Genomic DNA, 27,045 nt, shown 5'->3' on the forward strand with positions numbered 1-27,045 from the left:
ACAGCGTAAGAGGGTTCCCCTTTCTCCACATCCTCTCCAACACACGTTGTTTCCTTTCTCATTAATTTTGGCCATCCAACGTGAATGGTCAAATAAACTTCTGAATTTGAATGGTGTTTGGCAGGGACTGTCTACTAAGAAAGAGTGATAGATTTCATAAGCTGTGTTTCAAACTTCATAATGTGCTTCCCCAAAAGTTATGTGACTTGGGAAATTACAAAAGAAAACTGGAGAGAACAGAAATGATTTAAAAATACAGAAAGATTTAGTTGATTTTTTTTTTCTAGAACATTGACTCTGTTTAGCCCTTGGAAGGGAATTAGAAAGTGAATCTGTTTCTTTATATTATTTGTATTAGTAAAAACACCAGCTTTTCCCTCCATCACACACACTAAAAACATAGAGTAAATATTTAAAGAATATCAGTGTGAAGAAGCCCTAATTTATTACCCAGCCATCTTTCCTAAAGAAGAAGGATTTAGCTTGGTTGAAGGGAAGAGCTTTTTCGGCAGGAGGAGAGTTCAGGCAGCGGTGGTAATATTGTTTGCTTAGAGCTGGAAAGGGGCTGTGGAAAGTAATATTGCCAAGGCAGGTTGGGGCCAGATGGTAGGGAACCAGCTGAGGGCCTCGCTAAACGGTCTGGCCACTCTTCTTTAGGTAAGCACATTTTTGACCCAGAGATGAAATAAAATATGAAAAGGGCCATATTGAAGTACTTCATAGTTGGCACTTGGCAGTGCTTTCTCTGGGCCATTCACCCACCTGACAGCTCCTCAGGGAATTCTAAGCAAGTTTCTCTAGGGAGAGATGTCCAAGTTCAAGGTAAATGCAATTGCAGCCGGCTGAGAGACAGACTAATCCCCAGGGCCTTGGGATGAAACTCAACCCAGAGACTTCTCAGGGAGCCCCAAAGCCTTGGAGAGTAAGTAACTGGTCCTCGGAGGGGCAAAATGCCCAATGGGTCCCTGAGACACTGGGGGAGGGCTTCATATTTTTCTCATTAACTTATTCATGACATGAAGTATTATGTCTTGCTGAGGATGGTGGAAAATATTTCACTGAAGTCTTAAGTTGGAAAAAAAAAGTTAAGAGGGATTTTTTCCTCTTTATGACCCCAGGCCAAAGAAAAAGTTTGTCACTGAATGTTTATGAGAGGAGTAAAGCCAGAAGAGCAGACACGGCCAAGTCCCTCTGACTCATTACTGCGCGGTAGGAGCAGTGCACTCAATTAGTAGGCAATATAATTTACCTAGCCCCCAGGGTCAGAGGTGGCAGGGTGTGGCAGGCAGTCGTGGGGCAGGGGGGCGGGGGTGGAATCTGGGAACCGGGTGGAAATTAGAATTTTCAAAGTTGTAAGTTTCCCCAAGAGAGTGAAATAGTAAGGTGACCCCTCTGAGTGAAGCCAAGTCTCCATGGCCACCCATCCCTTCTGAGCTCCAACGGGCCACTTGTCAGACCCTGCTGTCTCTATAGCTCAAACGAGTAAGGTATGAGCAATGTGAGAATCCTCAGATCATAAAAAAGGGGAATAAATCAGCTAAGAGTGTCAGGACACGGCAGAGGTAGACATTTACTGCTGGGACTCCGCTGGCCGGGGCCATGCTTTGCTCACTCTTGAAGGCACCAGCTTCTTCCCACCCCTCCACTTCCCTCCCCCCACTGCCCCCCCCCCCCCAGTGGGTAGGGCGCTGCCCAGTATGAACACCAGCTCTGGACTGAATATGCTTCTGCTTCTGCCCCAGGAGGGCTGTCGGGGATGAACGGCATTCTTACGGAGATCGTCTTGATTGTTGTGGTTTTGCGTGCACCATTGCTGTTTTACTCTGACATGCCCATTCATTCTTTTCTCCATATATTCCCTCATTCGGCTAAGACTGTGTACACCCTTGCTGTGTGCCAAGTGCTGTAAAGGCATGGGGGAATACAACGTCAGGCAAGACCCAGGCCTGCCTTCAGTGGGCTTTCAGGAGAGAGGGTCCAGGGATAGTCTGAAAGTGTTGAGTTCTAGATTATTCCAGAATGGCCCATGCAAGAGTCCACTCAGGACCACACGGACACAAAACGTCCTCCTCAGGCCAGACTGAATTTCCCTTCTGGCTTGGACTGCCCAAGAAGTCCCTGACTGCTCTGTGGTATGAGAGGAAGAGGTTTGGTGGAAATTAGTCCAGAACTTTCTTTGTGTCATCCTGTATGAGTAATGAGATGTTTGTCTCCCTACATGAACACTCAGAATTAAACCCGGACCGAGGTCTATGAAGCTTCACTTCCTCTTCTGACCAAGACTGAGCATTATACACCCCAAACCTTGTGCCATATTGACACTCAAAGCTGCTTTGGCCTGTATCGGCAGTCCTGTCAGAAGTGAGCACAGGCTCCTCACGGTAGATATTGTGACTGCTTGATGGTGAAACTGGGAAAATCCAAGAATGATGGACTGATTTTCGTACCTGAAAAATAAAAATAACCCATTTATTACAACATCTCTGAATAGTCATAGGTGTTTCAGAAAAACTGTTCAAGTTCCTTCTTAATGTGACAAGGTCATTTCTGAAGTACTAATTTATATCCTCCCTCTCCTCATATGTCTTTTCCCTTCTCCCTTTCCTGTTCCCAGCTGATAATGAGACCCTGGGCTTCTTCACCTCAGGGGCAGTTGGCAGTGGAGACAGCTGAGGTTGACAATGTGGCATGGCATGGGGGCCACAGGAAAAGAGGGGGGTGTGCCTTAAGGCAGTGACCTGGAGAAAAAAGAGCCAGGGAAACCCAGAAGGGGCCACATTTTGCGGTTTCTGAGAACAGAGGAGACCCGGAGATTTAGCCAAACAAACCTCAGGAGAGGACTGTGGGGTGCTGCAAGGAGGCTTCCTCTGGCCATGGGGGGTCCCACTCTCAAGAAGATTGCTGTGCTCCAAGCACCCCGGGGAGGAAATGGGAGCATGGAGGCTGTGAGGAGGGACTTCCCAACTGTAACAAGTGCAGAGAGTTCACCTGACGACTTAAAGGTGTGCACATGCGTGTCTGTTCATCGGTGATCCCAGATGTCTTGTCACGTGTACCACCACAGAACCTTGGCGTCACCCTAGGAGTAGTGGTAGCTTCTAAAGATTTTTATTTCCTATCAAGCCAGTATGATGGGATTATAGTAGAAATTAAACTGATTTACGTAAAATTAAGATTTACAATGTTTCTACAGCCCTGAGGGTATCTACTGAGCCATATCTGCTCTTCTCCCTAGATCCTTCTCTCCTTACCTATTTTGGTTGGGGCGGGGGGTATCAGGCCTGGCATGCAGACCTATCTAGCATAAAGCCTGCTCCTTTGAGGTAGAAAGCCTCTCCTGAATAAAAGCTTTTCTGGAATAGAACCCTCCAGAATGTACATGGACATTCTATGCTCCATGACTCCGTTATCGTCGTCGTCGTCCTCCTCCTCCCTCTCCTCCTCCACTTCCTCCACTTCTTCCTTCCCCTCCCTCTCTTCTTCCTCCTCCTCCTCTTCCTTCTTCTCCTCTTCCTCCTCCTCCTCTTTCTTCTTCTTCTTCTTCTCTCTCATGCTCTTGCTCTCTCTCTTTCTCTTCTCCACCTTTTCCCTCTCCTTCCTTCTTTCCCTCCTGCTCTCCCTGCCTTTGGCTTCAGGGTTTATGCTCTTAACCATTATGCTATACTTCTTGTTGTCATTTTGAAATACCAAGAAAGGATCATCTGGGCTACCGTGGAAATATCTCTAAGACTCAAGGTGCAGAAGAGTATGTATGGAATGATTCTTTGTGTGTAAACAAGGATAGAAATTTGAATAGAAAGATAGATAGATATAGACTGACTGATTGATTGATTGATTGATTTCTTGGTATATACCTAAATAATTTGGGGGGTGGGGAGGGAGGGACAAAAACATTAACAGTAGCTGCCTTTGGAGAGACACTGGAGGCAAAATGGGAGAAATGCTCATCTTTGTGTTCAGCTCTGGGCTGCTTAAATTTGTGAACCTTGTATATACTTTACTTTTTCAAACTATCTACCAAGATTATATAAAAAGGGAGATTTATACGAAGCCCCTTTTTTTTAAACTTTCTTTTCTAAACATTTTTGTGTACAAATAACTAATAAATATAGTCCCCTCCCCAAGAAAAATCTTGTACTATGCTTGTCAAATAATTATAACGTTGTGATTTCATTCCCCGCCATAGGGCCTGGGAATTCTGAGATGATCCTGAAGACACTCCCAATGTCATGGTTGCCTCTGGCAGGGGGCTGGGTCCCTGCATGTTCTGGATGTGAAGAGGCTGGTGTAACAGATGGAGAAGACATCCTGTGACTTATGTAGCCTTCTCCCCACACCCCCAAAGTGCTCAAAGGTCCCTGGGAGGGATCTAGAAACTGCTGTGAGGTCTCGACCTCCCTGTAGACATGAAGCTGACATTGCTAAAAGCATTTTCAAATTAAAAAGGAAAACAACAATATTGACTGTGAAGCTGAATCAAGGTTAGGATTGGCGGTGTCTGAGAAATTAATATGCAATCTTGATGATATTTGGCTAGGAAGCCAGGAAGGCCCAGATCCTATTTATAATAACTGCCCCTGCCTCCTCCAAGGAGGACTCGCCCCAGGAACAGAGTGGGCAGACAGGGAAATGCAGCAGACTGGGTAGCTGGAGCTTTGGACCCACACCCCCAAGGCAGAGGTTCTGATGAGGACATCCAACAAAGATATAGATGCCCAGGTAGACGGAGGGAACAACCTGTCTTGGTTTGCCCCAAACTGTTTCAGTGTCCCAGGAAAACCCCGCCGTTCCAGGTACACAGCAGTAGATGTACACCCTACCAGTGCGTGTCCTCATGGAATTCTAGACCTAGAAGGGAACGTGGTGACTAATGCAATTCTCAGTCTACCTGAAATTTAAGTAACAAGTTCGTATTAGCTTCAATTTGTTTTATACGTAAAAGGGAAAGGGGTGTGTGTGTGTGTGTGTGTGTGTGTGTGTGTGTGTGTTTGTGTTCAAGAGAGAGACAAAGAGAAAGATTTAAAATAAAGAAGGAAATTGCTTTGTTCATCCAACAATGAGTTGCAGAACACCTACAGCATTCTGGGAACTGTGCTCAGTTAAAGGCTTGTTGCAGTCTTCAGAAAGAAATCATTAGAATTTCTCTCATTTTTCATTTTTATTTTTACTTTTTAAAAAGATTTTATTATTTATTTGAGAGAGAGAGGGAGCACAGTAGGGCAAGGGGCAGAGGGAGAGGGAGAGTCAGACTCCCCACTGAGCAAAGAGCCCAATAAGGGGCTCCATCCCAGGACCCCAAGATCACAATCGGAGATAAAGTCAGAAGCTTAACTGACTGAGTCACCCAGGTGACCCATAATTTTCATTTTTCAAGAGGAAGAGGGGCGCCTGGGTGGTTCAGTTGGTTAAACCTCTTCCTTCAGCTCAGGTGATGATTCCAGGGTCCTGGGATCGAGCCTTGCATCGAGCTCCCTGCCCAGCAAGGGGTCTGCTTCTCTCTCTCCCTCTGCCTGCCACTCCCCCTGCTTGTGCACCCTCTCTTTCTGACAAGTAAATAAATAAAATCTTAAAAAAAGTAAAGAGGAAATTAAATAGGCTTTGATGATATTTAATATGCTGGCTGAATTGGCATTTTCACACAGTAGGCACCGTATTCTGAGGGAAAAGAAAGAGCTTCAAAAATGCAATGGGGATAGAAAACAGATGGAGCAATGGAGGGGCAGAGGGCAGACTGGGGAGTGACTCTTTGATGGGTACAAGGCTGCTTTTGGGGGGTTCTAGAATTGGTGGTGATGGTTACACACCATTATGAATATGCTACAAGCTGGTGAACTGTACGCTGGAAAATGGTTAAAATGGTCAATTTTGTGTTATTTGAATTTCATCTCAATTAAAAGGAAAGTGTAAAAATACAGTGGCATCCTCCCTTACTGACTTGGCATCTGTGCATTGTAAGGATTTGCAGTTTGGATACTCAGCTAGGTGGTGTTGTGTATTATATTATCTTAAACAGCAGAATGTGTATAAAACTGCCTGATGGGATTGGCAAAACCATGAAAATGGCTTCCACGGTAGATGGAAGAGCTTATGGAAAAGCAATTTTAAAAGGAGTGAAACTAAACGATGAATTCTGGATTTTTCTTTTACTTTCGATAACGGTTCCAAATTTGCTGACTTTCCCTAGGATGACCGGTAAACATAATGTTTATTGTTTAGGAGAAACTTTTTATGAATGCACATAATCTAGCTCTTTAAGATTTAAAAATGGATATTTTTTTCAATGAGGGAGAGATTATTTTTTGAAACAAATCTATGCCATGGAGAGAGCAGAGATGTTTGGAAGTTTCCCCTATTGTGTTTTTATTTTTATTAACATAGAATGTATTATTTGCTTCAGAGGTACAGGTCTGTCGTAGAAAACAGTGTGTTTGGGTGACACTTATAAAAGCTTTCTTACGTGCACACTTGTCAAAAACACAGAGATGAGATTTTTTCAGTCTTGTTTACATTATTTTCCAAATAAAGAGATTTCTCAAACATGCATCTTCTGGTTGCTTTATTAGAACAATTTGATATTAAAAGATAGAAATTCACTAGCCAGTTTTCAACAAAAACCTTTGCATGACTGACATAGGGCTAGAAAAATAAAATGATTGTTGTAATTAGTCAATGCAACCAATGATCTTCTTTTCTTTTTAAAAAAAGTTTCATTTATTTATTTGAGAGCGAGAGAGAGAACATTAGCATGGGGAGGGGAGGGAGAGCAAGAGAGAGAATCCTCAAGCAGGCTCTCCGTTGAACATGGAGCTGGACGTGGGACTCGATCCCAGGACCCTGAGATCATGACCTGAGCCAAAACCAAGAGTCTGAGGGCTTATAACAGAGTGAGCCACTCAGGCGTCCCTACTTCTTCCTTTTAAATGTATATATCCTTGCCAATGTCTTTTCCACCCATGTCAAACCATTAAAGCCAAATTTTATCAAAACAAACTAAACACCAGACCAAAGTGGTAAACTAAGATTTTCAAGAAGTACAAAGCATATTCAATTGCATTGCTCTCGCTTATAAAGTAAATTTAGTATGATCAAAGAGGGTTTTTGTTCATGTTTAATAATACAAATGAATAATAATGTAACATAATAAAAAGTTAACAATAATAAAAATTATTTTTTACCAAGTGGGATTTATTCCAGGTATGCAAGGCTGAGTCATTATTCAAAAATCAATGAATGTAATCAATCCATCACATCAACAAGCTAAAGCAGAGAAAACATATAATTATATCAGTATATGCAGAAAAAACATTTGATAAAATCCAACACCCATTTATAATTAAAAAGTCTTGGTAAACTAGGAGTAGAAACTTGATAAAGAACATCTACCAAAAAACCTACAGGGATACCTGGGTGGCTCAGTTGGTTAAGCCGCTGCTGTCAGCTCAGGTCATGATCCCAGGGTTCTGGGATCAAGTCCTGCATCGGGCTTCTTGCTCGGCAGGGATCCTGCTTCTCTCTCTGCCTCTGCCTGCCACTCTGCCTGCTTGTGCCTACTCTCTCTCTCACACACAAATAAATAAATAAATAAATAAATAAAATCTTAAAAAAAATCCCCAAAACCTCCCACAGCTAACATCATACTTAATAGTGAGAAAATTAAAACATTCTCATTCAGTTCAGAAATAAGGCAAGGATGTCCCCTCTCATCACTCCTTTTAAATATTGTACTAGGAGCCCTAAATAGTGCAATAACAGAAGAAAAGGAAGTAAAAAGTATACAGATTGGCATGGAAGAAATAAAACGATCTCTGTTTGCAGATGGCGTGATTACCTACATAGAAAATCTGAGAGAACTCACAACAAAACAAAACAAAAGACAAAACCCCCTCCTGGATGTAATAAGTGATTTCAGCAAGGCTGAAGGATAAAAGGTTAATATAAAAAAGTCAGTGACCATCCTAAATGCCAGCAGTGAACAAGTGGAATTTGATATTAAAAATACAATACCTCCTATGTTGGTGGGATTGAAAACTGATGCAGTCACTATGGGAAACAGTATAGAGTTTCCTCAAAAAGTTAAAAATACAATTGGCCTGTGATCCAGTAGTCATATCATGGGGTATTTACCCAAAAAATACGAAAACACGAATTCAAAGGGATACATGCACACTTATGTTCATAGCAGCATTATTTACAATAGCCAAATTATGGAAACAGCCCAAGTGTCCACTGATAGATAAATGGATAAAGAAGAATGGAATATATATAGTGGAATATTACCTCACCATAAAAAAAGGATGAAATCTTGCCGTTCTCAACAACATGGATGGAGCTAGAGAGTATAATACTAAGCAAAATAAGTCAGACAGAGAAAGACAAATATCATACGATTTCACGCCTATCTGGAATTTAAGAAACAAAACAAATAAGGAGAGGGGAAAAAAGAGAGAGAAAGAGACAAACCAAGAAACAGACCCTTTTTTTAAAAAAGATTTTATTTATTTATTTGACAGACAAAGATCACAAGTAGGCAGAGAAGCGGACAGAGAGAGAGAGGAGGAAGCAGGCTCCCTGCTGAGCAGAGAGCCTGATCCCAGGAAACCTAGGATCATGACCTGAGCTGAAGGCAGAGGCTTTAACCCACTGAGTCACCCAGGTGCCCCAAGAATCAGACTCCTAACTATAGAGAACAAACTGATGGTTATCAGAGCGGAGGTGGGTGGGGACATTAGTGACATATGTGATAGGAATTCAAGAATACACTTATGATGAGCACTGAGTAGTGTATAGAATTAGCGAATCACTCTGTTGTACACCCAAGACTAATATAACACCATATGTTAACTATAATGGAATGAAAACTAAAAATGTAATGAAAAGGGACACCTGGGTGGCTCAGTAGGTTAAGCATCTGCCTTAGGCTCAGGTCCTGATCCCGGGGTCCTGGGATCGAGTCCCATGTCCGGCTCCTTGCTCAGCCGGGATCCTGCTTCTCCCTTTGCCTGTCTCTCCCCCTGCTTGTGTGCACTTTCTCTCTCTCTCTCTGACAAATAAATAATCTAAAAATAATAATAATAAAGCAAATAGAATAAAATTCTTTTGGTGTAAAAAGAAAAACAACAAACACAATACCACTTACATTAGCACCTTCAAAAACAAAACACTTAAATATAAATCTAATAATATATGTACTAGATCTATATGAGGAAAGCTATAGAATACTGAGGAAAGAAATCAAAGAACTAAATTAATTGAAGAGATGTTTTATTTATGTTCATGGATAAGAGCATTCAATCTTGCCAAGATGTCAGTTCTTCTCAACTTGGTCTATATATTCAACACAATCCCAATCGCAATCACAGAAAGTTATTTTGTGAATATCAACAAAATGACTCTGAAGTTTATATGGAGACACAAAAGACTCAGAATAGCCAAAACAGTATTGAAGGAGAAAGACAAATTTGGAAGATTGACACTATCCTATCCCAAAACTTAACTATAAAGCTACAATAAGACTTCACAACAAGACTATGTGGTATTGGTGGAAGAACAGATAAAAAGACCAGTGGAACAGAATAGAGAACCCAGAAATAAACGTACACAAATATAGTCAACTGATCTTTGACAAAGGAATATGGGCAATATTATGGAGAAAATTTCATCTTTTCAACAAACAGTCCTGAAACAACTGAATATCCACATACCAAAAAAAAAAAAAAAAAAAAAAGAACCTAGACACAGACCTTACACCCTTTACAGAAACTCAAAATGGACCATAGACCTAGGCATAAAGTGCAAAGCTAAAAAACTCCCAGGAGATAACATAGGAGAAAATCCAGATGATCTTGAGTTTGGTGATGACTTAGGTACAACATCAAAGGTACAATCCATGAAAGAAATCATTGATAAGCTAGATTTCATTCAAAGTAAGACATCTCACTCTGTGAAAGACATGGTCAAGAGAATAAGACAAACCTCAGGCTGGGGGAGAATAACTGTAAAAGACATACCTGATAGAGGACTCTTACCCAATATATGCAAAGAACTCTTAAAATTAAACAATGAGAAAACAAACACCCCGATCCAAAAATGGGCAAAATATTATTTTGTGTTGTTTTGTTTTATAGTAGCCTTGGTGAAAATGGGTAAAGGAAACATGATACTTCTCTTTAGAATTTCTTATAAATGCATGTGAAAGTATTCTTACCTTAAAATTTTAAAATGTTTAATTTTAAGAAGTCTGAATAAGTAAATAAATAGGCAAAATATCTGAACAGACACCTCAACAAAGACATACAGATGACACATAAGCATATGAAAAGATTCTCAATATCACATGTCATTAGGAAACTGCAAAGTAAAACAACGCTGAGATGCAATGACACAACTAGTAGAATGGGAAAAATCCAAAACACTGACAATACCATAACACCAAATGCTGGTGAGGATACGGAGTAACAGGAACTCTCATTCATTGCTGGTGGCAATGCAAGATGGTGCAGCCATGTTGCAAGACAGTTTGGCAGTTTCTTACCAATGTAAACAATTGTGTTCCTTGTTATTTACCCCAAAGTGTTGAAAACTCATGGCCATACGAAACTCCACATAGAGATGTTTACAGCAGCTTATTCATAACTGCCAAAACTTGTAAGCACCCAAGATATTCTTCAATAGGTTAGTGGATAAATTGTGGCCCATCCAGACAACGGACTATTATCCAGCTAAAAAGAAATGAGCAATCAAGCTATAGAAAGATATGGAGGAAATGTAAATGCATATTTCTAAGTGAAAGAAGCCAATCTGAAAAGACTACACACTGTATACTTCCAACTATATGACATTCTGGAAAAGGCCAAATGATAGAGACAGTAAAAAGATCAGTGGTTGCCCAGGGTTAGGGGAGAAAGAAGGACGAACAGATCGGGGACAGGGGTTCCTTTAGGGCTGTGAAACTAGTCTATATGGTGCTATATTGGTGGACACCTGTCATTTTATATTTGCCTGAACCTATAAAATGTACCCAAGAGTGAACCCTAATGTAAACTGTGAACTTGATGGTGATGGTGTGTCAAGGTCGGGTCATTGATTGTAAGAAATGTACCACTCTGGTGTGGGATGTTGATAGTGGGGAGGTTGTACGTGTGTGGGAGCAGGGGGTATATGAGAATTCTCTGACTTTTCTGCTCAATTTTGTTGTGAGCCTCAAGTTTCTCAAAAAAGCAAGTCTATTTAAAAAATAGAATGGCCAAAGCCAGTCTAGAGCAGTGGTGTCTCAATTTCTTAATGTGCAACCGTTCAGTAGAATATTTAGAGTGCAAAACAAAAGAATATTTAGAGTACGCATCCTCAATAAATGCCTATTTATCTTTTATAAATTTTGTAAGTAGTGAAAATAATATTGCCACATTGTGTAAACTATAACAAATAAACTGAAAACAGAAACTTTTCAAAATTATTTTAAAAATATTTCCTATTTTATGTTTATATCACCCTTTCAGAATCTTAGTGTATGCTCATGGTATATATAATGAGGTAATCATGAATATAATTTATAAATGAACAAACACACATACGTTAGGAGTGGACTCAGAATTTTTTTTATTGAGAAAGAAAGGTTTAAGTTCCATCAGAAGTAGAGCTGAGACAAGAAGCTGGGTGTAGGGATTTCATCTGGTAGGTGATCATGGAAGCAAGCACGAAGGAACAGGGAATGCGAGACGGAGTGAAAAGATAACATGCTGAGCTGGTTATCTCTGTGGGCAACACAGACCTTCTGAAGAATGGCCAACCGTGTCTCAGCGCTGGAATTGTTTCTTCAAAAGATGGAAACCTGGAGCATTTCTCTTCTGACTCCCATCTCCCAGTGGGGGAGGGTCTTGCCCCACCCCCAACTTCCCAAACCCCACCCCAGAGTGTTAACTTCACACACACACACATGCTCACTCACACAAACTCCTGTAATTCCGCACTGTCCTGGGTGGGCTGAGTTCCTGAAAGCGGACAGAAGTAGCTGACGCTGGGGGTGTCACTTTGCCAAGGCGGAGCACCAAAAGCTCTTGCTGCAAAAACCTATGTTAAAACACAAGTTTGGAGCTCCCTAGTTTGTGGAAGGAATGAAGGTGGGATCCTCTCCCATCCTTTGAAGGCAGTACACTCGTGCAAACGTCATGTTATCGCACAACCGACTATGTCCTGTTTGCACATATATTTCTTTCATTGTCCTGAGAGTGGCTCCAGGATGTGCTGACTTCGGACTGAGCCCAGTGAATACTCTCAATCCTTTACTTAGTGGCTATGGGACTCTGAGAAAGTTCTTTTCTTTTTCTCATCTTCCATGTCACCTTCTGTACACTTGAGTTCATAAAGGCCTACCCAGAGGTTTAAAGTTGGGATTAAAATGAGATAATAGGTGTGTCAAGTGCCTGGTACAAAGACACCAATCAATAAATAAGGTGGGTTTTTTTTCTCCTCTTTATCTGACTCTTCTACACCTATACGCAGCAGACAGATAGCTTGGGAGTTAGAAGTACGAGTCGTAAGGCACAAGGACTTGGGTTCAGAGCCAGGCCCTGCTGAGTACCAATTTCAGAACCTTGGGCCAGAGCCTTCGAGTCTTGCTGAAACTCTAGTTTCGTGCGTTAATCCACCTCTCTGTGTAAACCTATGAAAGATGTTGAGCCTAATTTAATCTATCAGTACCTCGCTTGATTTCACTTTCACTTTTGGGATTCAGGATCTCACAATGCGTTGGTTTACCTTTCTTATTATGAAAAACTTAAAAGGAATATAAAAGTAAAGAGAATAATACAATGAGCTCCTGTTACCCAACCTCAGCCAGTACCTATCTTCTTTCATCTATCACTCCCTTCACTTACTTCTTCCTCTCCTCCTATAACTTTGCAGCAAATCACAAACATAAGATCATCTTATCTGTAAATATTCCAATATTGCATCTCCAAATGATAAGGATACTTCAAAAAAACATAAGCACAGTGAATTATCATGCTTTAAAAATTAATAATTCCTTAAGATCATGAAATACCTAGTCAGTGCTCAAATTTCCATTTATTTCATAAATCTTTTCTTAACCATTTGTTTGTTTGAACTAGTATCTACATAGAGTCAACATACTGTGATTGAATAATTTGTCTCTTAAATCTCTTTATTCCTTTAGGTACCTCTGCTCTTTCTGTTTTCTTGTTCTGCAGACGTCCCACAGTCTGGATTTTGTTGATGACATCTTCATGGTGTCATTTCATATGTTTTCTGTCTTCATTGTTCCTGTTCTTTTTGACAAGATAATTTCATATGTGGTGGTGTGTGTTCTTCTATTAAGAAGTACATCATATCTTGTTGTGTCTTTGTGATGTTAATGATCAATGCCTAGATCCATGAATATTCTAGGTGTTGCAAACTGATACTCTAGGTCACAAAAATAAAGATGGTAAATCAAGATTCATCCGAAAGCAACTCCCCTTCCACACACAGCTTTGTTAGAAGTCTCTTTTACACGCGTGTGCACTCACACACACACATATGTATATTTAAAGATTTTACTTATTTGTCAGAGAGAGACAGAAAGAGAACACAAGCACAGGGAAAGGCAAGCAGAGAAGGAAGCAGGCTCCCTGTTGAGCAAGGAGCTCGATGTGGGACTCTATCCCAGGACCCTGGGATCATGACCTGAGCTGAAGGCAGATGCTTAACCCACTGAGCCACCCAGGCATTCCAGAAGTCTCTTTTATAAAATGGAAAGCCATGGAAGGGTAAACTTAAGCAGGACATTTTGTGTTATCCTAATATCCCCTTTGTTCATGATTTTTCAGTGTGCTTGGATCCATTGAACAACATTCAAGTCCAGATTCAAACCAGATTTAGCTTGCTGGGTACAAACATTTCTTCAGTCTCTGGAACAGACTCATCATTAAACATCAAACATGTGACATGTTCTACACTCCCTGGACCTACCATTTTTATAATTCATGGAAAGAGGGTAGTTCATTGTGATACCATAAAGAATGGCCCTTTTCATCATTTCAGGGTTTTCTAAACAAGCCAACTCTGGAGAGGGGGTCCTGGCCATCAGTATGTCTTTATTTTACATCTTTACTAATGACCTAGCGTAGATCAAACTACCCATGAATGAGTGGCCACTGAAATGGAAACAAGGACAGGTCATGTCTGAGATGGGGAGCGTGACAGCAATGTGTTGTGGTATTTTGCATGGGCAAGGTCATTTTACTATGCTCTGGTTAGGGATGCCTGGGTGGCTCAGTCAGTTAAGCGTCTGCCTTCAGCTCAGATCATGATCCCAGTGTCCTGGGATTGAAGCCTGCATTGGGCTCCTTGCTCAGCAGGCAGCCTGCTTCTCCCTCTGCCTGCCCTTCCCCTGCCTCTGCTCTCTCTCTCTCTCTCTCTTTGACAAATAAATAAATAAAATCTTTAAAAAAAAGAATTTATAATGCTCTGGTTACACGGGAATGGACCAGACCTGTTGCCTCATTCCAGGTTACATAGAAGTGACAGTGACTGGCCCACCATCTGGAAGGAGGTTTTACTAATAAAGTTGTGTGGGAATAATAAAGTTGTGTGGGAATAATAAAAGGTGCCTGTGCAAATGTTACATAACAAAATGGGAAAAGGGATGGCCCCAGAAATTACAGAACGACACACGTCATTGCTTGTTTTCGGAAAAGATAGGAATAAAATTGGAGCAGGATAAGCTGTTAAGTCCTAAGAAGAAAATGGACATAGGAAAATAATCTTCATAATTTTTTAAAAAATTTTATTTATTTATTTATTTATTTATTTATTTATCTATTTAAGAGAGACAGTGAGAGAACAAGCATGAGTGGGGAAAGGAGCAGAGGAAGAGGGAGAAGCAGACTCCCCTCTGAGCAGAGAGCCCAATGCGGGGCTCAATCCCAGGACCCTGAAATCATGACCTGAGCCGAAGGCAGACACTCAACCGACTGAGGCACCCAGGCGCCCCAAAATTCATAGTGTTGTAAGGAGTTAACAGAATTTTTCATCTTAAAACTGCTGGATAATATATATAATTGCTCTTGACTTTAAGAGGCTTTGACTTTGGAGCATCTGGGTGGCTATGTCGGTTTAGTGTCCGACTCTTGATTTTGGCACAGGTCATGATCTCAGGGTCATGAGATGAAGCCCTTCATCGTGCTCCGCCCTGGGCATGCAGCATGCTAGGGATTCTCTCTCTCCGTCTCCCTTTGCTCCTCTCCTGCTCTCTCCCTCTCTCTCTCTAAAATAGATAAATAAATAAATAAATAAATAGACTTTGATTTTATTTGGAACAACGGACTCATTAGCAACATAGAAAAATCCTTGTGGTCCAAACCATACAGTTTTGGGGGAAGGGCACAAGGTTAAAGTTCATACTCAAAGAGGCTCATTATGAATGGAGTGGCCGTCAAATAGCAGTCTCTTAGATATGCCAAGCACCTGAAAAACACCATTAATCCTGACAACTTTGTGAAGTTGCTATTATTATTTCCATTTTGTTGATGAGGAAACTGAGGCTCAGAGAAGCTGAGTGCCTTGCCCAAGGTCCCTCAGCTTGTAAGTGGCAGATTCTGCTTTTAAATCTTGGATCTGTCCATCCAAGCCTTTATACTACTCTGCCTGGTAACATTCTGGAAACGGCACAAGGATGTAACATTTACGGAGTATCTTCATCTAAATTGCCCATCAAGAGCCACCATATAGCTTGCCCAAAGCTGGACAGATAAACACAATGCTCTAAATAACTTTACTATCAGTGGGATGGTAGTATGAACCTCACACTTGAACAAGGGCCATGAAGTCCAGTCTTGGATCTGTTAGATTTTAGCCTTCCCATTAACGATCTGGGGGACAGAGCAGTAAGTCTGCTCAACATGTTCATGTTTATATGTAATGGTATTCTGGGTATGGGGAATTCTATGAGCTCGAGCCCATATTGGGCTCAGTGCTTAGGGCTGAGTTCACTTGGGATTCTCTTTTCCCCCTCTCTCTCTGCCCCTCCCCCTTACGTGTGCGCTCTCTCTCTCTCTCTCAGATAAATAAATCAATATTTAAAAATAAATAAATAGGGGGCGTCTGGGTGGCTCAGTCAGCTAAGCATCTGCCTTCAGCTGGGGTCATGATCTCAGGGTCCTGGGAGGGAGCCCCGTGTCGGGCTCTCTGCTCAGTAGGGAGTCTGTTTCTCCCTCTCCTTCTGCCTGTTCTCCCTGCTTTTGATCCTGCTCTCTCTGTTAAATAAATACATAAGATCTTTAATAAATAAACACATAAATAAAATAAATTTCAGAAAGTCTTCATGGAAAGCTGTGGGAATGACTGAACAATCTAACGAAAAAAGCTATGTAGGAAAGTGAAAGAAAACCAGGTGTTCTAAAATAGCCAAAAAATAGTAATAATTTAATAATGGTGTCTAAGGCAATTACAGGTTTAATCTTACTGGGCATGATCAACTATAGTAAATTGAAAAAAAATTGCCAAGCATGTTCCTAGTAGTAATCCATTCTGATTAAATAATTAACTCTATCAGAAAATTTTTTCTTATACTTACCCTAAATTCCAGATATTCTTATTCTTTTCTTTCCCTGGAATGGTGTAGGAAAGCAACCCTTATGTATGACTAATTCTTTAGTCATTATTTTAATATATTTCTATCCTTTCCATTTTAAATATTTAAAGAAAAACTGAAACAAATTGATTAGCTAAGTTACGTGGGGGGTGGGGAAAGTCTTATAGGAGTAAAAGGCAATAAAATATAGATACTTCTATTCATATCAGAAAGGCCCAAGAGCGGGGAAAAAAAAAAAAAATCACACAGCACCAGCATTGCAGTCGAATTGTTCTTTCCAAATGATGGTAGACTGGCTCTAATTTATCCTTTTGGCTTAAGTTTCACCTTGAAGCAACTCAGAACCTAAGCGTGAAGATGACGCTACATGAGGTTTTAAGTCAGACTGAGCTGGATTTTAATAGCAGCTCTGGCCCTTCTCATAAAACCAATCTTCCAATCTTTCAGCTACACGCAGGTAACATGGGGATTAAAATATCTCACCAGGAGCTGCTGGTCCACACAACAACATGGCTGCCGCTCACAGACCTCACGTGGAGTGGAAAAAGCCAGACACAGAAGAGTACCACGCCTCAAGATTCCATCGATAGGAACTTCTAGAATAGCCAAAATGAATCTCTGGGGTTAGAAGTTGAGTAATAGTGGCATCTGGAATGGTGAGAATTAACTGAAAAGGGGCAGAGGGGAACTGTCTGTGGTGAGGAAAATGGTCTGTATCTTAACTGTGGTATGGGCTACACAGGTGTATACATGCATCAAAATTCATCTAACTGTATAACAAAGATCTGTGCATTTTACAGTACAACGTGTTTAAATAAAACTTCAAAAACGCGGGACACCTGGGTGGCTCAGTCAGTTAAGTGTCTGTCTTCGGCTCTGGTCATGATCTCAGGGTCCTGGGATCGAGTCCCACATCAGGCTCTCTGCTCAGCAGCAAGTCTGCTTCTCTCAACATGTGATTTCTCTCTCTCTCTCTCAAATAAATAAAATCTTCTCTCTGCTTCTCTCAACATGTGCTTTCTCTCTCTCTCTCTCTCTCTCTCAAATAAATGAATAAATAAATAAAATCTCTCTCTCTCTGCTTCTCCCAACTTGTAATTTTTCTCTCTCTCAAATAAACAAATAAAATCTTTCTTGTTAGGCTGTTGTGAGAAATGAATGAGACAATATAAGGAAATGACTTCTGGTGGAGTACTTCAACATATAGTAGGTGCTCAAGAAATGATGGCTAAAACACCTCACTTTAAAGTAACTGACTTTAGAAATCTCAGGGAGTCTGCAGCACCCAGAAATCGAAGAGGATTCCAGAGCAGGGACAGATGTTAGAAGTTCTGTGCTTCCCCCTTCAGTAGTCTACCTGTGGGCTCCCGGCCACCGTAGCACCCTGGCCTCACTGAGCACGCTGGTGGGTACGGTCTCCGGAAGCTGGCAAGAGGCAAAGACCCATGGGTGCCTGGGCCCAAGACATCCCCGGGCAAGGCTGCAGTTTCCCAGAGTCTAAGAAGGGGCCTGGGATCTTCAGTCCACCGGAAAAGAGCCCCAAACAGTATGGAGCCCCTGAGAGAGAGACTGAACTGAGGAGTAGGAGGGAGGGAGTGGGGCAGGACAAGGACCTGGCTTCTGGAGCTCAGCACCAAGTCAGGATCGGCAGGAGGCAGAGTCCAGCTCCTAGGGGGAGACAGGAGGGAAAAGAAAGGTCTAAGTACACAGCCTTGAGCATTAGGCTTATCCCAGAGCCTGGGGTGAAATCGATCCTGAATAAATCCCATTGGCTCTACTATCGCTCAAGTTACCTAGACTCATCCTGGATTGAACACAATGGCAAGACTTCTCAAAGGTGAATGTGCACAAGAATTGCCTGGGAATCCTGTTAAAATGAGGCTCTGAGGTGAGACCTGAAATTCTGCATTTCTAACAAGGTCTTGAGTGATGTCCATGCTTTTCTGGTCCACAGATCACACCAGGGTTAGCAAGAACATTCTAGAAGATGCATTTTGTGTCAATAGTCAGATGACTGGGTGACTCTTGGATGTCTTTAAATATCTGTTTCCTCTGACTGTGGGCTCAATGAAGAAGAGGGAAATAAGGACCACTCCCACCCCTCCATACACATGCGCTCAACATTAAAACCACGGAAGTCAATATTCTATGAGGTATTCGAAAAACCCCACTCCTATTTATTCTGGGTTTAAAACATAGACATAGATGGTGCTGCAAAGAGATTTACAGCTTTTAATCTTCTCATATAGCACAACTGCTAAATACAGTGTAATATATGTGACAGGAATGAGTCCAGAATTTATTTAAGACTTTATCCTCTCAGTTCATATGTCAAAAGATTGCCATTTCCAATTATTTATTAGGAATGTGATATTTTTCAAGGTGGATGCATTACTCTTGTTATCTGCTTTCAATTAGCTGAGAATTTACTATGCTCAGCCAAATGTCCATTCATCAGCGAATTCCAGATTCCTGGCAGTCTGATTAACTTCCCAGGGCTCTTCCTTTATAGTTTAAATAAATGAGGCTGTCTATAGCTCAGGCTGGCTTGCTTATGGAAGGAAACAGAATAGGTTTTGGAATTGATGAAGAGGAGGAGGAGGAGGAGGAGAGAAGTAAAAGCCTCAAGCAATCAGGAGATGTTATAGAGATAAATTACCTACCCTTAGACCAAAGGCTATGCCACACTTGAGTTTTTTCAGCCATATCAAAGCCATCAGTTCGGAAATGCAGTGCCTTCAGCAAAGGGTTGAAGCCTTGAACTTGGCATATCATCCCTTCTGTGGGACCCAGTGTAATGGGAGAAGCATGAGCATTGGAACCAACGAGGCCTGGCTTTGAATCCCAGCTCAGCCACTTAAAAGTGGGTAAGTCTTCTAACCTCCATATTAACCTCTCTACATGTCCTCTTCTGGTAAAATCACGACAGTAAGGACTAACTCGCAGATTTGTCATGAATTTAAATGAAATCATGTTTATGTAACAATGATGTCAGCTAAGGTAACCCTGTCCTTGAGTTTCAAACAATGTTTGGTCAAACGGCATCCAATGTGTGCAGAAGGTCCCAGATCACTCCGCATCTCTCTGGGGGACTTGAAGTGTTGGGGATAATGGGGTGGGGTGGTTAATGTTTGTCCCAGCCACGGCTGGCCGCCAGCTCTTCCTTCTCCTGAGTCAGTCCTGTTCCAGATTCCCCACTGCGTGTGCCACACAGAAGGTCCCTGTTTGTCACAGTGTATTCCCACACATCTAAAAATCAACCCAGTCACACAAGGTCTTGTGAGGAGCAGATTTTATCACTGAAGTTCTCGGGGAGAAAGAGGAGGCTAGCCTTGCAGCCATTCACACTCTTAAAATCGACTATTCGCCACCTTACACACTTACAAAGTTCCATAGCCATTTTTGTTCACTATAACTCCAGCTGTCAAATACGTGACTTAGCCCTTTTTGGCCTTCCTCTCTACCTCTATCTCTGTCTCTCTGTCCCCTTCCTTCTTCCTGGGTGGGTGGGAGGGGACAATGAGATGAAAGTTAAATTCCCTCACATTCCCTTACTCAGATCAGTTGAGCCCTCCTTTGGCGCTGATCTCACTGTCCGGAGCCATCTTGGACCTGAGTCTTGACATCCCTTTGACTCTTCACTATGCCACTTGAGGGAAACACAAGTCCTCACTCTTGGGGATTTCCGTCTGAGTGGTTCAGATCTCTGAATTAGAGCCCTACATCAGTCAAACACACACGGTGTTGAGCTTGACGCATGGCACACACACAAGTACTCGACAAAGGTAGGTCTCCCCCAGGCCGGACTTGGCTCGGGGGTCGTGGGGAGTGGTGAGGCTGGTGAAATGTCTTCCATCTGATTTTCTGATTCCCCTCTCCCCCAGGTTGCATTTCTCACTCTTTCCTGTTCTATTTCCTAAGATATATATATATTTTAAAGTAGGCTCCACACCTAACGTGGGGCTCGGACTCATGACCCCGAGATCAAGAATCACACATTCTACCGACTCAGCCAGCCAGGTGCCCCTATTTTCAACTTTATCTTGCAACCCTTTACTAAACATTTTAAGGGCCCTATTTTAATTTCCAAGAACTTGGACTTCGCCCCCATGTGTTCTATTTGATCATGTCACATTCTTGTTTCATGAATCCAGTGTCTTCCCTCTTAATTATTACTGAACTTTTTTCATCATAGTCCTTGTTATTGTTGAAGCTTCCTGTTGTCCCAACAATTTCCTCTAGGGCCCTTCGTTTCATGGGTTGACTTGTTTGATCGAACTGCCTTTCTGCACCTCACCTGTAAGGTGAAGATCACAACCCTACCTACCTTTTAGCCTCATCGGAGGGTCGGGCGCATGGGCATGTCATGTGCTTAGCACACCATTTAACCTTGAGTGAGCACTCAGTGGCTGCTGCTTATGATTACTGCCATTTCCACTGGCTGTTATTACAAGACACTTCCTCTGAGAACCCAACTACATATTCCTCCTTCTCATAAAAGCAGCCCCAAAAGGATGCTCCTGGCGGCGAGCCGGCTGCAGCCAGCGCCCATGGAAATTCTCTCCACTTAGCTGCTTTTATTTGTTGGCCTTAGTTACAAGGGGACTTGTTGAGATCGCTACTCGCCACACATCTGCACGTATCGGGCAGTGGCACTGGGGACTTGTAAAATCTGTTGTTTTTAACACAACAAGTCTTGGGTGCACTGAATTACCAGGGAAGTTTGCCTCAAATGGAGATGTTAAGACGCTGCTTTAGCCAGTCTGGAGGAGGGCCCAGAAACCTGCTCTTTTAATAAGCCTTTCCAGGTAGTCCCAGCGCAAGCCTGCACGGAACCTCTGGTTCAGCAGATCGTCTCCCGAAAACCAGTGCCACCCAAACCTTAAGGCACCACTCGGATGAGAGATTGGTTTCTTTCCCCATCCCCTGCCCCCGAATTCTTCAAAACAGACTATCTTCCAAAATGAAGAACCTACAGGAGAAATGTTAGTTTCTATTTCAAATAAGAGGCTCACTATGTTTTTCTTCAAATGCCAGAAATCCTTTAAGGTGAAATACCCTTACATTTAAGCAACGGGCTCAAGAGTTAATCTGAAAAGAAGTGATACATGTAACATTATATATAATATAATATATGAAAATAGCTATATTACAGAATGCCTGAAGAGCTTATATACAATACAGAGAAAATACAGAGAAAAGAAAGGATGTGTAAATTTATAAATTAATACATAAATACATATACTCCAGGGCATCCAGGAAGTCTAGAAACATTTGAAAATGTAGCTAATGGACTGCTTATCGATAAATTTATCCTATGTTTCCTGGATGATCAGACACCTTGTAGAATGTCATTACTTTAGTATAATTAGATGATCCAAATCTATCAGGGCTCACATCAAGTCTCCTTCCTCCTTTCCTTCCCTCCTTCTTTCCTTCACTCCCTCCCTCTGTCTCTCCCCTTCCTTTCTTCCTCCCCTCCTTCATTTCCTTCTCTTTCTTTTAAAAATCATTTTCTTTTTTCTTTTTCTTTTTTTTTTGGGGGGGTGGGGGGCAGAGAGAGAATCTTAAGCAGGCTCCATGCCCAGTGTGGAGCCCAATGTAGGACTCCGTCTCACCACCCTACGATTGTGACCTGAGCTGAAATCAAGAGTCAGACGGTTAACCGACTGAGCCACCCAGGCACCCCTATAATCATTTTCTGAGCTTTTAAAACATACACAGCACTTTAGTAGACGTGATTATAATAGACATATTTGTGTGTGGGGTGGGTCTTATAAAAATATAAAATATAGAGTCCCTACTCTCAAGAGCATTCTCCTTGGGGTGTAAAATATAAACAGGTGATACATTTAAATGTTATTATAAGCCAGTATCTCAAGTGAGTGGTTCAGAAAATGTGTGCTAGAAAATTCTGGGGCAGAAGTGTCAAGCTGTCCAGAATGGTCCAGACCATTTTCAAGGAATTTTGTTATGCTACGTGAAGGCATTCTCTAATCTCTCCATCTAAGATATAATCACCCAAAACTCCAACAGCAGGCCATCAACAAGCCCTACAGTATGGTAAGAAATAAAAATTCCAATTTTCACATCTCATATGACAAAGGAAATTCTACACGCCATGGGACCTGGCCCAAACTCAGCGATGAGGACAATGACACGTTACCCAGTTGCTATTCCAAAACCCTGACACACGCTGAACATTGCCACAGGTAGGAAAGTAAATTTGCCGTATCATTTCTCCTGGTTCTTTTCATGCAGGTTACTTCTCTGGGGAGGTGAAGAGAAAAAGATGTCATCTTTCCCTTCTAGAAGGCAGGAGACAGGAGAAATTGCCTAGCTCAAAATTATAACTTGTCATCCAATTATCCTGATCAAGGGAACCCACTGAGACAAAGCCTCAGACTTTAAAAAAGATCATGCTGGGTCCCACTCTTCATGAGAATTTGTCTTTCACGGGGCTTTTCTACTTAGTCTGATTGCCATTTGGGGTGAGGTGGGGGCTGTGCTGGGCTGTAGGGTGTTTGGCAGCACCCCCGGCTTCAACCCACTAGACGCCAGTAGCGCTTGCCTCCAGTTGTGACAGCTGGAAAATGTCTCCAGACATGGCCGAATTGCCTCCAGGGGTCAAAATGTACCGTGTGGAGCAAAATTACCTCCTGGCTGCACCCTGGAACTCCTGGCAATGGGCTGGTGGGGGGGCTTTAGAAAGTACTAGTTCTTGGGGCTCATCCCCAGTGTCTGATTTGCTCGGTCTGGGCATGGCCTGCACGTCAGGATTTTTAAACACTTCCAAGAGGTTCCAATGTGTGTCAGGGTTGATATCTCATCTGTCCACAAATCCTGACTCTGACAGGGACCCCCGCTCAGACTGGAGGCCCAGAACCACGATGACCTGGTAATTGCCCCAGCCTACATCCATCTGGCTTAAATGGCTCAGCTTTGGTGCCCAGCCTGGGCTCCCAGAACCTGACCTCAGACTGGCCTGCGCTGGTCTTTCAAGTTAGAACATTACCTTTTCCACAACCATTTGTCATTCATTTATCATGTCTGGCAGAGGAAATTGTGACATCAACATCAGACCAGTGGGGGGCATATTTGGGGGCAAGAGGTCTTTATGACAGTTCCTCAGAATACCTCAAGAAGAAGCCTTCTCCTTGCAGCCCATGTTATGAGGAGAGTGAAGGCCAGGCAGTGCATGCCTAGGTGTGTGTGTGCGCGAGAGAAAGCACCAGAAAATAAAGCGAAGGGGGAGATGCCATACCTTCTTTTCCTCTTCTCTTGGAATTTCCTCGGACTAGTCGTGGGATGGCAACACACCAAAACAATGAACATCCATGCTTCTACTCCTTTCAACCATGTCTCCTAAATGGATTAGAGCAGCCACAACCTACCTCCTCATCCTCCTGATCCAGCAAGTCTGCCCCTAACCCTCCATCCGACAGAAATGTCTACTTACATTTCCAAAAGATAAGGACTGGAATGTTCATAGCAGGACTCTCCATGATGGTCAAAAGTACCCAAGTTCCTACCAACAGTGGGAAAAACTGGGAGGTAGGCACACGAAGGAATACGATATATCCAGGAGAATGAATGGCCTACAATGTCACACAACATCTCGATAAACTTTACAGAGAAAATGTCAAGCAGTAGAAACCACTCCCAAAAAGGGTGTCTGTTGATGACTGGATTGATACAATGTCCCCAAACAGACAAAATTTTATCCATACTCTTAGATGTCCAGATAGAAGTCACCCTTGGGAACAGGAATAGTGAATGGGGGAGGGGGCAATATGAGGGGGCTTCCGGGATGCTGCGGGTCACGCTTTGTTTTTTGATCTGGGTGCGTTACGTAAGTGTTTTCAGTTTGAGAAAACTTATCAAGCTGTACATTTATAATTTATGTACTTTCCTGTTTGCCTATTATGCCTCAGTAAAATATTTAAAACATAAAAATTACCTCCTCTTTCTTGGCTGCCACCTCCTCTCTCTCGAGCTGGGAGACTGGAGTTCTTGGTGCGCAAGTCCCAGAAAGCTGTTCTTGTCCTCGTCACTGTCCCACCCCAGCACTGTTGCCCTCTGCTCAGGCAGTCGTGCAAACAGAAGTGAGAGGACTCGGTGTCCCACAGCCTGTCTCCTGGGCCAAAGACTGTTCTACTGATTATCAACATGCTGAAACTGCAGAGGCCAGCTCCAAAATGGGCAGAGAGCCGTGGGACTTTTTTTTCCCTTTAATCTCAGTTGTTTATCCTGAAATCAACAATCTTGTAGTGATGACAGAATCAGGCTGTGGCTCAAGGGTGGGATCCACTGGTGTGGCCTTCACCACGCGGCATGTCTCATCTCCATCAAGGGCCTCGGCCCACGGCAGCGGCTCACGTGCTTCTCCCACCGATGATACCATTGCACTCAGTCCCCACATCTGGGTAATATTCTGGGTCATGCACACTTGTGAGTCGTGTGTTTATTTCATGAGCGGCGTACACCTGCACCCTAACTAGCGTAGGCCAATCAGCTGTTGGTGACTCTGAGTTGAGACTTGGGCAAGGAGTGGTAAACCCAGGAGATTTGTCCTTAGGAAGAAGGATCCCAGACTTTCAAATTCAATAAATCTGGACACTATTGAGAGAAGAGAGACATCATTACAGACAGATAATGGTCTCAAATCCCAGCCAGTCATGATTGGGGAAGCAGATGTAAGCCAGGATGATTTTTATGTGTTCCGATAGCCCCTGCCGGGTGGGAGATGAAATAAGCAAGAGGTCTGATTAGGCCACTGAGCAATTGCAGAAATAGAAGGAATCACATTGCTTACGCTTGCCAGGAGGAAAAGGATGGGGTTAACCTGTTACAGTCAATCGTTTTGTCACACAGCTTTATGTACTCAGACATTCTAAAACCCAATTATATAATTCACCTACGACGCTGCCCGTTTGGGACAGTTACTGTCCCCCACCGCAATGTACTCAGTTGTACTGCTAGTCATTCTGACATTGGGGCGGGGGAGAGGGGGGAGGATATTTACATATGAAGTTCTGGGAATGTAATGATGAAAAATAAACACCTGGCCCTCAAGAAGTCCAGCGTCAAGTTGGGCTTGGTCAGTGGCTACTACATGAGAAACCTCCCCGGAAATTTAGGGCTTCAATATAAGAACAACCAAGCTAACTGTCTTGTCTGCTCAGGCTGCCATAATGAATATCATAGACTGGGCAGCTTAAACAACAGAAAGTTCTTTCGCACAGTTCTGGAGTTCAAGTCCAAGATCAAAGTGCGGGCAGATTTGGTTCCTGGTAAGAGCCTTCTTCCTGGCTTGCACTATGCTGTCACATGGCTTTTCCACTGTGTGTGCCCAGAAGAGAGATCTCTCGCTCCTGCTCTTCTTGTAAGGGGACTAATCCCATCATAAAAACTTCAGCTAAACCTAATGACCTCCCAAAGGCCCAGTCTCCAAATACCATCACAGTAGGGGTGAGGGCTTTGACATATGAATTGGGCATATGGGGGGTCGTGAGGGGCAAACATTTATTCTAAAACAGTGACCAACAGTATTAGTCTGCTAGGGTTACCATAACCAATACCACAGACCAGGTGGCTTAAATAACAGAAATTTCTTTTCTTTTTTTCTTTTTAAAAAGATTTTAATTTTTTATTCATGAGAGAAAGAGAGAGAGAGAGAGGCAGAAGGAGAAGCAGGCTCCCCGCTGAGCAGGGAGCCTGAAACAGAACTCAGTCCCTGGACCCCGGGGATCACAACCTAAGCTGAAGGCAGATGCTTAACACTCACCCAGGCGCCCCAGAAATGTATTTTCTTGCAGTCCTGGAGACTGGAAGTCTGAGATCAAGATGTCAGTAACACTGGCTTCTTCTGAACCTCTCTTCTTAGCTTGCAGATGGCCATATTCTCACTGTGTCCTCACACGGTCACCCCTCAGTCTGTGTTGTCTGTGTCCAAATCTCCTCTTCTTACAAAGACACCAGTCAGATTGGGTTAGCACCCACCCTCTGACCCCATTTTAACTTCATCACCTCCTTAGAAGTCCAATCTGCAAATCTAGTGACATTTCTGAAGTCTTGGGCAGGGGTAGGGCTTCAACCTATGAATTTGGGACAATACAACCCAGCTATAACATGAGCTATCCTGGTTTGCCCAGGACTGAAGGGATTCCTGGGATATGGCCCTTTCCGTACTAAAACCAGGAAAGACCCAGGCAAGCTGGGACAAAATGGTCACACACACCCCTCCCCCACCGCCCAAAATTTGTTTTGCTCACACTTCGGTAACATGGGTAGGGCTCAGAAGAGACAATTCATATGTGCTCTATTCTTTGGGTGGGGGCACTTGGAAGGTGGGGGACAGCTAGAACCATCCAAGGTGGTTTATGTCCGGGGGTTGATGCTGGGAAGGCTCAAACAGCTGGGGGCTGGGACAGCTGTTGCTCCTCAGGCATCTCCAT

The 27,045-nt window shown here is 42.7% G+C and overlaps 1 protein-coding gene and 1 long non-coding RNA gene across 2 annotated transcripts in view; both read left to right on the forward strand.

Moving 5' to 3' along the window:
• Positions 1-4,617: 4,617 nt before the first annotated feature.
• LOC116857985 lies at positions 4,618-26,268 on the forward strand. Its single transcript, XR_004380844.1, has 3 exons — positions 4,618-4,972; positions 7,944-7,946; positions 26,249-26,268. It is a non-coding gene; the product is annotated as an uncharacterized LOC116857985 (long non-coding RNA).
• Positions 26,269-26,873: 605 nt separating this feature from the next.
• TOMM20 (translocase of outer mitochondrial membrane 20) overlaps positions 26,874-27,045 on the forward strand; it is a 37,380-nt gene continuing 37,208 nt past the window's right edge. Inside the window, 1 exon segment of the mRNA XM_032842515.1 lies at positions 26,874-26,877. Within this exon segment, the coding sequence (XP_032698406.1) occupies positions 26,874-26,877 (4 nt within the window).

Source organism: Lontra canadensis, unplaced genomic scaffold, assembly GCF_010015895.1.
Source record: "Lontra canadensis isolate GAN:19392208 unplaced genomic scaffold, GSC_riverotter_1.0 scaffold131, whole genome shotgun sequence".
Classification (NCBI taxonomy): Eukaryota; Metazoa; Chordata; class Mammalia; order Carnivora; family Mustelidae; genus Lontra; species Lontra canadensis.